Source organism: Dasypus novemcinctus, chromosome 5 (genome assembly GCF_030445035.2).
Source record: "Dasypus novemcinctus isolate mDasNov1 chromosome 5, mDasNov1.1.hap2, whole genome shotgun sequence".
In the NCBI taxonomy this organism is placed as follows: domain Eukaryota; kingdom Metazoa; phylum Chordata; class Mammalia; order Cingulata; family Dasypodidae; genus Dasypus; species Dasypus novemcinctus.
Genome location: NC_080677.1, coordinates 18737672 through 18750517, shown reverse-complemented (window position 1 = coordinate 18750517; position 12846 = coordinate 18737672). Strand labels below are relative to the sequence as shown.

The 12846-nt window shown below is 41.3% G+C and overlaps 1 protein-coding gene across 1 annotated transcript; it reads left to right on the top strand.

Moving 5' to 3' along the window:
* Positions 1–2766: 2766 nt before the first annotated feature.
* Positions 2767–7969, top strand: YAE1 (YAE1 maturation factor of ABCE1). Its single transcript, XM_004462571.5, has 3 exons — positions 2767–2942; positions 4673–4794; positions 6876–7969. The coding sequence occupies exons 1-3, from the start codon at positions 2814–2816 to the stop codon at positions 7303–7305; spliced, it is 681 nt and encodes a 226-aa protein (XP_004462628.1). The 5' UTR covers positions 2767–2813; the 3' UTR covers positions 7306–7969.
* Positions 7970–12846: the final 4877 nt, after the last annotated feature.

Below are 12846 nucleotides of genomic sequence, written 5' to 3'. Positions count from 1 at the left end.
AGGAGAGCAACCCTGCACAACAAAAGCACAGCCCACCCAGGAGTGGCACTGTACACACGGAGAGCTGACACAGCAAGATGATGCAACAAAAAAGGGACACAGTTTCCTGGTGCTGCCAAGAATGCAAGAATGCAATGTGTCTTGGACACAGAAGAACACACAGCAAATGGACACAGAGAGGAGACAATGGGGGAGGGGGGAAGGGAAGAGAAATATAAAATAAATCTTTTTAAAAAAAAAGATTCCCCTCCCCTCCCTTCTCCCACCTTCAGTAATCATTACATGGAATCAGGGATGTCAATGGTCAAACATGATCACAATGAACACCTTTTCTAGAGCTTTCCCCAGCTCTCTATAGGCATGATCTGACCCAAGTAAAGACAAGAGGAATTTTTTTTCCCCATAATTGGGTATTTTCATAGTAGTTACAGTTACAATGTTTTTTGTTTTGTTTATAACAGGAATTTCTTAAAGGTCACAGGTCCATAACAGTTAAGTAAGAATACTTCATGATTCTCTTGATTCCCATTTCTAGTGAGACAGACACACTTTGTTCAATTTGTCAAAGAAGACCGGCAAAAAGGCTCCATCCATATCTCTGAGTACACTGAACCATGCACCCCTGAAAAAGGCTTTGCCACCTTCATCTCTGTAACTGTTTCATAAGTAGTGGAGGGTCCTGGTATAGGTGTCGTAGGCTACTTTGTGCCCAGAGTTATCATCTGCCACCTCATGCTGTCCAGGGAGCAAGAGAAACCACTCTTGCCACATACCGGCCACAGCTGTCACAGTCCTGGCGATCATCCAGCTCACCACGACCTGCATTTTTTTAGAGTTCGGGCGCATAACTTTCCAGTATATCATACACGCCAAAGTTGGCTGCCCTGTAGATGATGATGCCCTCCAAGGAGCCGCTGAAGTCCAGGTATAGGCCTCAGGTCTGTCAGATCTGGTAATCTTCACCAAACAGTCTCCCAGCTCTTTGAATTCTGTGTGTCAGATTTTCCAACTTCAGCCATTAAAGGGGTTCCAGAGAAATCCAGCTGGTAGACGAAGTGGCTCCAGGCACCACACCAGAGGCTGGACTGTCAGCAAACTACTTCTTGAACTGCATGGTCCTGTTCGGCTGCCCAGGAACAGCTGCTTGTATTTATCTTTGGAGACAAGGTTGAAGGTTTAGGCGCGAAGTCGCAGATGACACTGGCCAGGTCCCTCCAGCAGGAGCGGGCACCCTGCTCTTTGTGGATGCGGACTAACGCCCCCGTGAAACCAGAAGCCTTTACTGCTATCCCCCCACAACTTTCAGCAGCAGCTTGACTCTTGGGATGGGGGCCACGCCGTCTTGAAGCTGGCGGAGGCGAGGGCGGCGGCCAGGAAGGCCTTAGCAAGGCCTTGGAGAGGGAGATGCAGGGTCCTGGTAGCAGAACGAGCAGCGGAACCCGCACAGAGCCAAAGTGCAGAGAGCCTGGAGGGTGGACAGCCCTGGCTCAGCCGCGGGGTCACAGGGACTGAAAGCCCTAGCTTGTATACTTTCGTTCTCTTTATTTCTTAATCACGGTCCTGAGAGAATTATCTGTCTTACTGATCTCTTCACAGAACCAGTTCGGAAATTTATTTATTTATTTATGCAAGTTTTCGGATTTTATTAATTGCAGGTTTACATGCATTTTTTCTTTTTAAATAATAAAAACATTTAAGCCTATAGAAGTGCCTCAGTACAGCTTTCATTTGGTCCCGTATGTTTTATATGACATATTCTAAGTTTGTTTTTTGAATTTCATTTCAATTTTGATTTTTTTTAATCCAAATGCTATTTAGGAAGATGTTTCTAATGTCCAATACTCTAGCTTTAAGTATTGGGGGTCATTTTTATTATTTATTACTCATTTTATTTGTGAACAGAGACTTTGACCAGTATAATCTCTTTTTAATTTATTGAGTTACTTTTTGTGCGAAGTACAGAATGTTTTAATATATATAGCAAAAACATACCAAGAAAACCGTATATGTATTATTTGTGGGATGTAAAATTCTCTTTGAATATTTGAAATTGAAACCTGCACCATCCACTCCACCTGCACGTGCTCATAGCTCCCCTTACTTTACTTTTCAAATTTTTCATAATACTTGTCATTATGGTCGTCTAACTGTATAATTTGCTTGTATACTGTTTATTGTTTACCATCTATCAATTCTAAATGCATGTTTTACCTGTATTGTTTACTATATAACCCAAAAGCCCAGAAAGGTGCCTGGCACAAGAAAATGTTAAAATAAACCGCTATTATCACGATTAATTTGACCCACACAAAGGGCAAAACCTAGGATGCTGCTTGCGTCCATTCGTTGACAAACATATTTTTGAGCACCTACTACGTGCCAGAAAGGCGCTGGTGCTGAGAATATAATGATGAACAAGCCAGGCCCCCGCCTTCACCCCACCAACAGTCGGTCTTCAGGGCACATCTTCCAGAACCCAGACGACTGCAGAGACCATCGTGGAAACAAGTGTTTCAGCGAAGGCCGGGATGCCTCCTCAGAGGCCAAGATCGCACGGGCCTCGGGAGCGAGGAATGGCCTCTCTGCAAACACAGGCGCGCCGACACTTCGTGTCAACTGAGGAAATCCCAGAACACCAGGGAGCAAAGCAGCCCACGACAATCACAACCCAACCAAGAAGCGCAGACGCAGGTAAGCGCGCGCGCAGCCGCAGCCGCAGCCCCAAACCCGACTCGCCGGCTTCGCTCCGCCCCCGGGACCGGAAGGAGTTGTCGGGACTTCCGGCGCCCTGCGGCCGTGTGGTTGCCCCGGTGATGTCGTGGGTTCAAGCGTCTTCCCTGGTCCGCGGCCTTGGCGATGATGGGGATGTGTTTGATGAGGAGGCCGACGAGTCGCTCCTGGTGCAGCGGGAATGGCGGAACCACATGCAGAGACGAGTCAAAGTAAATTTGGGTGAAGGGGGCAGGGGCCTTGTGGCGCCCGGAGTTGCGAGAAGGGTGAGAGGGTTGTGAAGAAGCTGGGTCCGGAAAGTAGAGGCCAGAGTGCCCCGGCCCGGCGCTGCCCTCTCCACCCCACCCTTGGTCCCCCAGTCCAGCCCCGCGTCCTGCTAGGGTTTCCCAGTGGGTTACTTGAAAGCCTGGGAAACAACGGGCTGCGCTCTTTGAGCGACGGCGGGATGCATTAGACGCTGGCGACCGACCCAAATAAACTTAGTCCAGATTTTGAAAAAATGGCAGTTTGATGGGGATCGCTGGGAACGAATTAGGGGAGGAACGTATACGCTGACTATACTAATTTACGTGGATTGCTTGATTAAGTGGGTAATCTAAAATTAGGAGTGCAGTTAATCAAGACTTCGTAGAAAAGATGAGCTTATGACTGAAGCCTGCTAATTGTCTAAGAACAAAAGGGAAGCTAATAGGAAATACTGGTGGCTAGGTAAGGGAATATTAAAATTAGGTGGTTTTTTTAAAATTGTCAGTTGGAATTTATTCGTCTCTAATTTGTCTTACTAGTTATTTAAATTAAGCTAATACACCTAATTTACAGGTGAAGCACTCGGAGTTTAGTTGAGGGTAAGGAGCAAATGGTGAGTTCCATATCTACTTAATACCCTTACCGCCCAGTAAGTTCCCCCAAAGGTGCAGTTGGGAATCTGCTCCTGTTTTTAATGTTTCATTAAAATAATATTTGCTTAACCCAACAACCATGTTGTCAGTTACAGAAATACTTCATGAGGCTGGGGCTAGACCAGTAAGTATTGAGCATCTTTTCGTGCTGTGGCAGCATGGGATATGCAGAACAAAATCCCCACCGACAGAGAATTTGTAGTTCACTTGGATTTTAATTATCAAGCAAAATATCCAAATAATCTTTCTATTCTTTAACAAGTTTCCTCTTCTTTTACTTTCTTCAGTTAATTATCCAAGTCTTTCCCTAACCCTGAGTTACTGTCCTGTCCCACACCACCCAGCCCACCCCAATCCAGTCAGTTGTCAAAGATCCAGACATGTGATTCTCTATGTTTCCTTCCCGTGAGGCCGTTGCTAATACAGGGGTTTTTTTTGTTGTTGTTTTTTTTTAAAGATTTATTTATTTTATTTCATCCTCCCCCCCCTCCCCTGGTTGTCTGTTCTTGGTGTCTATTTGCTGCGTCTTGTTTCTTTGTCCGCTTCTGTTGTCGTCAGCGGCACGGGAAGTGTGGGCGGCGCCATTCCTGGGCAGGCTGCTCTTTCTTTTCACGCTGGGCGGCTTTCCTCACAGGCGCACTCCTTGCGCGTGGGGCTCCCCCACGTGGGGGACACCCTTGCGTGGCAAGGCACTCCTTGCGCGCATCAGCACTGCGCATGGCCAGCTCCACACGGGTCAAGGAGGCCCGGGCTTTGAACCACGGACCTCCCATATGGTAGACGGACGCCCTAACCACTGGGCCAAAGTCCGTTTCCCTAATACAAGGTTTTAAAAAACTCTACAAGTCAGTATTTTTAAATGAGAAGCATAGGCTACTTTGATATGTGGCTATGCCATTTATTATAGAATCTTTATGTTAAGTAACTTAATGGTCCATTTCATCAATTTCCTAAATTGGTTCCGTGCCTTTCTTGAAAAACATGCATATAGTTCACTTACTGTTACTTACAGCTGCAGTTTTTCTTTACTTCCATATTTTTAGGAAGGTTATAGAGATGGAATAGATGCTGGCAAAGCAGTTGCTCTTCAACAGGGCTTCAATCAAGGTTATAAGGAAGGAGCAGAAGTCATTATAAACTATGGACAACTCAGAGGAACACTGAGGTAACAAACTTAAATGCTGAATCATTTTAAGCTCTCTATAGTACTGGAGGAATTTTAGAAAAGTAGTACATAAAAATGAAGTGTTTAAACTGAAATGCTTTTCCTAGTGTTAAATCCAAAAAAGAACGCTGCAGAGCATAGAATATTGCCTTCAAAGAATCAAAAATGTCATCAGTTTATCATTTTAAGATGTGAGCCAGGTGTGGTCCTTTTTTGCAAAGAAATAGTAGGGAGAGTGTATACTTTTTGAAATCTGAATTACCATCAACCTCTATCTCAAAATAATTAGAAGATCTTCACATTTCTAATAAAGCTTTAGTCTTACACATATGGCCGAACACAATATGACAGACTTCTAGACTAGAAGTATATGATGAAAATTACAGATGGTAATAGAAAAATGGTTCCATTTACTTTAGCCCTGAGCACTGAACAACCTGTCAAGATGCCAGAGCAATAATGGCAGATGTCAGAGCCAAGTGGTAAATGACATGGGGAGTCAGGAACATGACGGTTTTGTCCTCCATGTTGCTTTATACCTTTTAAACCATCCTCTGTAGAGAAAAACATCAAAACTTCCAAGAATCACTTTTTTAAAAGGTAGAAAACAAAAGTCATATTAAAGTTCATTGTGTTTGGAGGCTTAGAAAATGGTAAGGAATTAGAATTTATTATTTTTTAAATTTTTTTTTAAGATTTATTTATTTATTTCTCTCCCCTTCCCCCCACCCCCACCCCGGTTGTCTGTTCTCTGTGTCTGTTTGCTGTGTCTTCTTTGTCCGCTTCTGTTGTTGTCCACGGCATGGGAATCTGTGTTTCTTTTTGTTGCATCTTCTTCTTGTCTCAGCTCTCCGTGTGGGCGGTGCCATTCCTGGGCAGGCTGAACTTTCTTTCGCGCTGGGCGGCTCACTTTATGGGGCACACTCCTTGCGCGTGGGGCTCCCCCACGTGGGGGACACCCCTGCGTGGCAGGGCACTCCTTGCGCGCATCAGCACTGCACATGGGCCAGCTGCACACGGGTCAAGGAGGCCCGGGGTTTGAACCTCGGACCTCCCTTGTGGTAGACGGACACCCTAACCACTGGGCCAAGTCCACCGCCAGGAATTAGAATTTATAAAATCTACTTTATAAATCTGCCATCAGATTAAATCATACAATCAAATTAAATTAAACTTTTGTAAGTTTGGAAAACATTGCTGTATCCTTTCCACAATTGATTTCATGTTTAAAACATAATTTCTTTTCAAAATAATCATTATTTTATGACTTACACGATTATCTGAACAGTCTGGGAAAAAGCCCATGAAAGTTTTTAGTGTCCATACTAGAAAAAGTAAAGAAAATTATTTATTAGAACTAGAAGAAGTCTCACCTTCTGCAAGAAGGTGTTAATAGCACAGCAAACACTCTAACAAAGCTGGGAAAGTGGAGTCGTTTCAGAACTTTTTTCTTTAATCATTTTCTGTCTTGATGGCAAGCAATTTATATGCCTACAACAAAAGTTTTTCAAACCTTTTTTCTCTAACCATTTTCTGTCTTGATGGCAAGCAACTTATATGCGTACAACAAAAGTTTTCAACCTTGACTGCCCCTTTAAACCAACTAGGAAGCTTTAAAAATAAATACTGACGCCTAGATTCTGCCCCAGTGATTATGGTTTAATTGGGGTGTGACCTGGATGGTGATACTTTTTAAAGCTCCCCAAGTGCTACTAATGTGCATCCAAGATTGAGAGTCACTAGCTTAGAAGCTATTTAATATTCTTAAAGGAGAAACTCATTTTTCTGGTCTATCTTTCTTTGAGTTGTATCCCTCCTAACAGAAGTTACACAGTCAAAAGGGAAAAAAATCTAAAATCAGAAAAATTGATTGTTGAGTTGTGAATATATGATTAAGTTCAATTGTTTAATTCTATTTTGCCATTATTACTCTTCTGATTTTGACTTAGACTGTTATCATTAACATATTTTTGCATAGCATTATCTGGCAGAGAAACATACAGGGTTTCACATCAAAAATTCTAAAAGGCTTATTGTTTTGTTTTGTTTCCTATTTAACTTATCTTTATGTTTTCCTTCAGTGCTTTGCTCTCCTGGTGTCACCTTCATGATAATAATTCAGCTTTGATCGGTGAAATAAATAATCTTCTGGATGCAGTTGGCCGGTGTGAAGAATATGTACTCAAAAATCTAAAATCAATCACACCACAGCCCCATGTTGTAGATTTATTGGACTCCATTCAAGATATGGACCTTTGTTGTGTAGTTCCAGCTGGGAAAAAGATTGATGAAGCTAAAGATGAAAGACTCTGTGAAAATAATGCTGAGTTTAACAAAAACTGTTGCAAGAGTCCTAATGGGATGGATTGTTCCTATTTAGAATGTTGTAGAACACAGGAGCATGCACATTCTGAAAACCCAAGCCTCACTTGGATTGTTGAGCAGACAACCAATTTAATAAAACAGCTGGGATTATCAGTAGATGTGTTACAGCACCTCAAACAACTGTAAAAAATGTCTTACTTTTTTAATGAAAATGATGTTTCAGAGCATTTTTGTTTTTTAACAGGCTAACCAAACTATGCACTGGTTTCTACACTGAACAAGTCAGAGGTTAGGATTATCTCTTTGAAATGTCATCAAAATTAATATTGTTAAATGTAGTATAAGCCTTTTTTCTTTGCCACTGGTTGACATTCTGCCATTTCAATATCTGCTCAACCAGCATTGCTTACCAGATAATAAAGTTGCTTAATCATCTTATAACCTAAGAAATGGAGGGGGGGGGGAAATCTCACTAAGCCCCTAAAAATTATTTCCTTCTGGTTCCTGATTTTATGTAGTTTAATTTATGCTCAGAAGTTCCAGTTGTCAGTATCATTTTCAAATTTCTGATCAAAATCAAGCATTTTCAGACACATAACCGAAAGTAGGTAAGAATCAACCATACTTTGTAAGGTCCAAACCCCTCTTTCTGCTCCTTTCACCATATGGTGGTCAGGACCTTATCAACAGCTGATCAGATCAGAGTTACCAAAAATAACTAAATGGCTAACATGTAGATAGACAGACATATATGTTAATAAGATGGAATTAAATGGAAATTAAGAAACTAGAAGTTTGGGGAACTGAAGTAATGTTTATACTGATAAAGAATAAAATAAATTTGTTTTAATTTCGTTGATTAAAAAGTACATTCAATTCCATGAAAATACATTTTTGCTCAACTCTAGAGAGGACATATTTCATTTATTTGAGTATTAAGGAATTAGTCGTGTTGCTTAATGTATTAGGGTTCTTTAGGGAAACAGAACCAATAAGAGATATCTGTAAATATGAGATTTCATAAAGTTGTCTCAGTCACAACTGTGGGGATGTAGGAATCAAAATTTCATAAGGCAGCTTGCAGGCCTGGAACTCAAGTCCTTGATGAGTCCCCCATTCTCTGCCCAAATTGGAGGTGGGAACTCTCTGTGAAAATCACTTCTCCTTTTAAGACTTTAAACTGATTGGATGAGATGTCTCATTGCTGAAGGCAATCTACTCTGTTGATTGTAAATGTAATCAGCCATAGGTACAATCAATTTGCTGATGATTTACGTCCACAGAATGTCCTCACAGTACAATTAGACCAGTGCTTGCTTGACCAAACAACTTGGCCAAGTTGACCCTTGAGCCTAACCATCGCACCTAACAATGTGCCAGATTATTTCTAAACTCCAGTTTTACTTCAAACATAAGCAAAAAGTACTACAACCACTGACTTGTGTATATACCTTCTAGTGATAGTCTTAGTCTAGCAAAGACTCCAGCTTTTTACTCCAGTACCTAAGTCATATCAAGATCAGGAAGTTTATGTGAGGTGCCTAACTTCGGAGACACCCAATTAATTGCTCCTCCTTGACAGTCCGAATTGCCTTTTCAGCAGTATTTATATCTACCACAGAAGGCCTTTAAAGAGTTTCAGGATTCACTAAAACATAACGATACCAAAGTGGCCATTTTCAACTGTTTTTAAAAATGTGTTTCTAAGACATAAACATCCATATTTACTAATTTCTCATTTATTATAGGTAGTCCATATTTATGGATGCGGCAAAAATCTCAAGTGCACAGGGAAGCTTATAAATATTGTCTAGAGTCTTACTGTCACTCTGCCTTACGTATTAGAAATGAAATACCACTATTTTAATGATACATCTCAAGAGTGTCACCCTGAATAAAGATTTCTTGAGGGCTGTAGATCTTGGGATTTTATCTGGACTTGCACTGATAAGATTCCCTAAAGATAACACCCTTTGTGCCATTGGTAACACGGTGCTTTTGTGCAGATGTGGATAGAAAATGGAGAAGAGAAATTAGCTGAGTTCAAAGGGTTAAAAACATCTCTTAAACCTGCCTTGTAGGAAAACGGACTTTGGCCCAGTGGTTAGGGCGTCAGTCTACCATATGGGAGGTCCGCGGTTCAAACCCCGGGCCTCCTTGACCCGTGTGGAGCTGGCCATGCGCAGCGCTGATGCGCGCAAGGAGTGCCGTGCCACGCAAGGGTGTCCCCCGCGTAGGGGAGCCCCACGCGCTTGCGCCCATGAGGAAAGCCGCCTAGCGTGAAAAGAGAGAGCAGCCTGCCCAGGAATGGCGCCGCCCACACTTCCCTAGCCGCTGACGACAACAGAATCGGACAAAGAAACAAGACACAGCAAATAAACACCAAGAACAGACAACCAGGGGAGGGGGGGAAATTAAATAAATAAATAAATAAATCTTTAAAAAAAAAAGAAAAGAAAAAAAAAAACCTGCCTTGTTTAAAAAAAAAAAAAATGCAGAAATTCCAGGACTGCAGAAGATTTTAAATGGTATGTCCATTGCTACCTGTGTTTCATAAGCAGGAGGCTCTGTTCTAGAACTACCTAGGGTGAGTGGAAGAAACCTTACTTGCCTTGCTTCTTTGCCTTGCCTCATATGCTGTAGGTCTGCTGTGTCATCCCATGAAAAGAACCAAAATGGACAAAATTATAAGACGAGATAGCCCAACAGCTGGCATAGCTAGAGTTTCAAGGCCAGGACTCAGGCATTAAACCTGGGTGATGTGGCTTCCTTAGAAACAAAATTTTAACCTGAGTTAAGTTATTTCTAGGAACTGACATGTCTAGGGTTAAAAAACAGTGGGGGGCAGGTTGGGTGAGCAGAAGCAGTCAACACTATCCTCTCCTAACATTTCAGCTGCTTGAACTGCTTGAGGCCACCAAGTTTTTGTCATATACAAACAGGAAAAAGGCAGTTAAATTTACTTAACCTGCATCTTTATCTCATTTATATCCTTTGCACTTAATTGCTTTAATGGTAAAACAAAATAAAAAAATTGAAACAAGTTCAAGTTGTGATTTGCACCCATCTTTATACTAAGGTTAAGACTTTGTGTTCCAGTCCAAGATATAGAAAGGAAAAATATATATCTATACACACACACAAAGAGATGCATCAGGAAAGACATCTTTAACTCATTTTTAAAATCTTATTCTTAATTTCAGACCTATGGATGACAAATAAATGTGTTATGAATAAACTGCTAATCACTATTTTTGAGCTACAGATCGACAAATCGCCATCTTGCAGATACATCCTCACCATATTTGCCACCTTCTGCCCTCCTGTAAAACATTCCCAGCAAACTTACGGGAAGAGCAGTCTGCTGCCACTCTCTCAGATTCCTTACTCCCCATTTACTCCTCAGCTCCAAAGTGCTTTCTGTAAGGTCACTGATTGCTACAGTCACACAACTGACAACCATTGACTTGTTTCCAGTCCTACCACTTTTCTCCTTTCCAGTATTGCACACTGTAAACTATTCCCCACTTTTGCAGTCCCTTCTGCTTGGCTTCAGCAGCAGCAGTTTTTCCCGCATTACTTCCTGTCATTTTTGCTTACTCTCCCCTCCTTTGCCTGCTCCTTAAATACGGAGATTCCCAGAGTTCCATTCTTGGATCTCTTTTTGCTTTTATTCTCTAACCTGGTGATCTCACTAAACTGTCATGGTTTCAGTTGTGCTATTTCCAAAGCTAACATTCCAACTCCCACTCTTCTCCCAAGTTCCAGGCCTATATTTCAAACTGCCAGTTTCTCATGCTTTTCTCAGCCTCTTGTCAGTATGAGACAAACAGCCTACACAAAATGTCTAAAACTCACCTCAGTTCCTCTCCTATCTCCCTCCTATCCCAACTTTTGTATTTTCAGTCTATTAATATCATCTCTGCTCACCCAAAGCTGGAAACCTTTAAGTCTTTCTCTGCTTCTCCTTTGCCATCATGTCCTATTTAATTCTGTATTTGTCAGCCAAAGGGATGCTGATGCAAAATACCAGAAGTCTGCTGCCGTTATAAAGGGTATTTATTTGGAGTAGGAGCTTACAGATACCAGGCCATAAAGCATAAGTTACTTCCCTCACCAAAGTCTATTTTCATGTAATGGAGCAAGATGGCTGCCGACGTCTGCCAGGGTTCAGGCTTCCTGGGTTCCTCCCTTCCAAGGTCTTCTCTCTGAGGGTTCCTCTCTTCCCCAGGGCTTGCTTCTCTTTCCTCTGTGAGCTTACTTCCTGGGGCTCCAGCTTAAGGCTTCAGCATCAAACTCCAACATCAAAACTTCAACGTCAAAATGCTCTCAACTCTGTCCTTTGCCATGCCTTTTATTTTAGGAGTCCCCACCCACCTAATGACGTGGCCCAATCAAAGTCCTAATCATAGTTTAATCACACCCGGGTACAGACCAGATTATAAACATAATCCAATATCTATTTTTGGAGTTCATAACCATATCAAACTGCTACAATAACCTATTTCCAATTGAGTCTCAAAGTTGATGGGTTGTGGTGGTGGTGTTTTTTTATCTTATTTTAAAACTTACTTTGAATCTGACCTTCTTTCATTCTAATTATCAGATTTTCATTAACTTTTGCAACAGCCTCATAACTGATTTCATTACCTCCTTTCTATTCTGATTAAACTGCTGTCCATAGTGTACACTGCCACCATTAGCTTCCTAAAAGAGGAAGTCGATGAGGTACTTCCCTGATTCAAAATCTTCCCTGATTTTAAGCCTGATTTATTCCCTTTCTTCTACTGGATAAATTATAAGCTCTGGAATTATAAATTCTGGACCCAAGTAGCATTGTTGGTGTGATTTCCGTTCCTGTCTCCTGCCCCACCATGTGCACTACACCAGCTGATGCAGATTTTCTCAATGCTTATTGGACAGATAGACCAATTTCCAACTTGCAGTTTTACTCACTGCTGACCCTTCTGCCCAGAATACCCTGTTCCACAGCCTTTCTTCCCAGCAAATTCCTATTTATTCTTCAATACAACTCAAATTTCAACTTCCTCAGGCAGAGTTAATTGCTTTACCCAATGTTGCCTCTGCATTTCTTTGAGCATATCTAACTTCACATTTCTTGAGGAGAGGTCTTTACTCATTGTGATATCTCCAGTACTTAGCATCATGCTAAGTACTTATCAGTACTTATCAGTATATAAGAAGCACAGGTAGGGCTTGATGAGAAAGGAAAAAAAGAAAAAGAAAATGAAAAAATAAATTAAGGTTTCCGAAATACATCATATTATGTTCTTTTGTTTTTAGAAGGGGAAACAAACCTTTATGTTTATCTTTTTTAAAAACGTTGTTCCTCTTCATCTTGTATGTTAATAAACATCCACCTATCCAAATTGTGTCAGGTTACATAGTAACATTAAGACAATAGCACTGATTATAGATTACAGGTTACCAGGGCCTGGGGATGGAGGGGGTTGGGGTGGGGAGGATGGGAGGTGGTGGAGAGGGGAAAGGGAGGGTTGTTGCTAATTGGTACAAAGTTTCTGTCTGAGGTAATGAAAAAGTTGGGATAATGGACATTGGTGATGGTAGCACAACATTGTGAATGTAATTAATACCACTGAATTGTATACTTGAAAGTGGTTGAAATGAGAAATTTTGAGTTGAACATGTTACTACAATAAAAAGTTTAAAAAATATATATTAATTTGAAAGAAATACTTTTAAAAA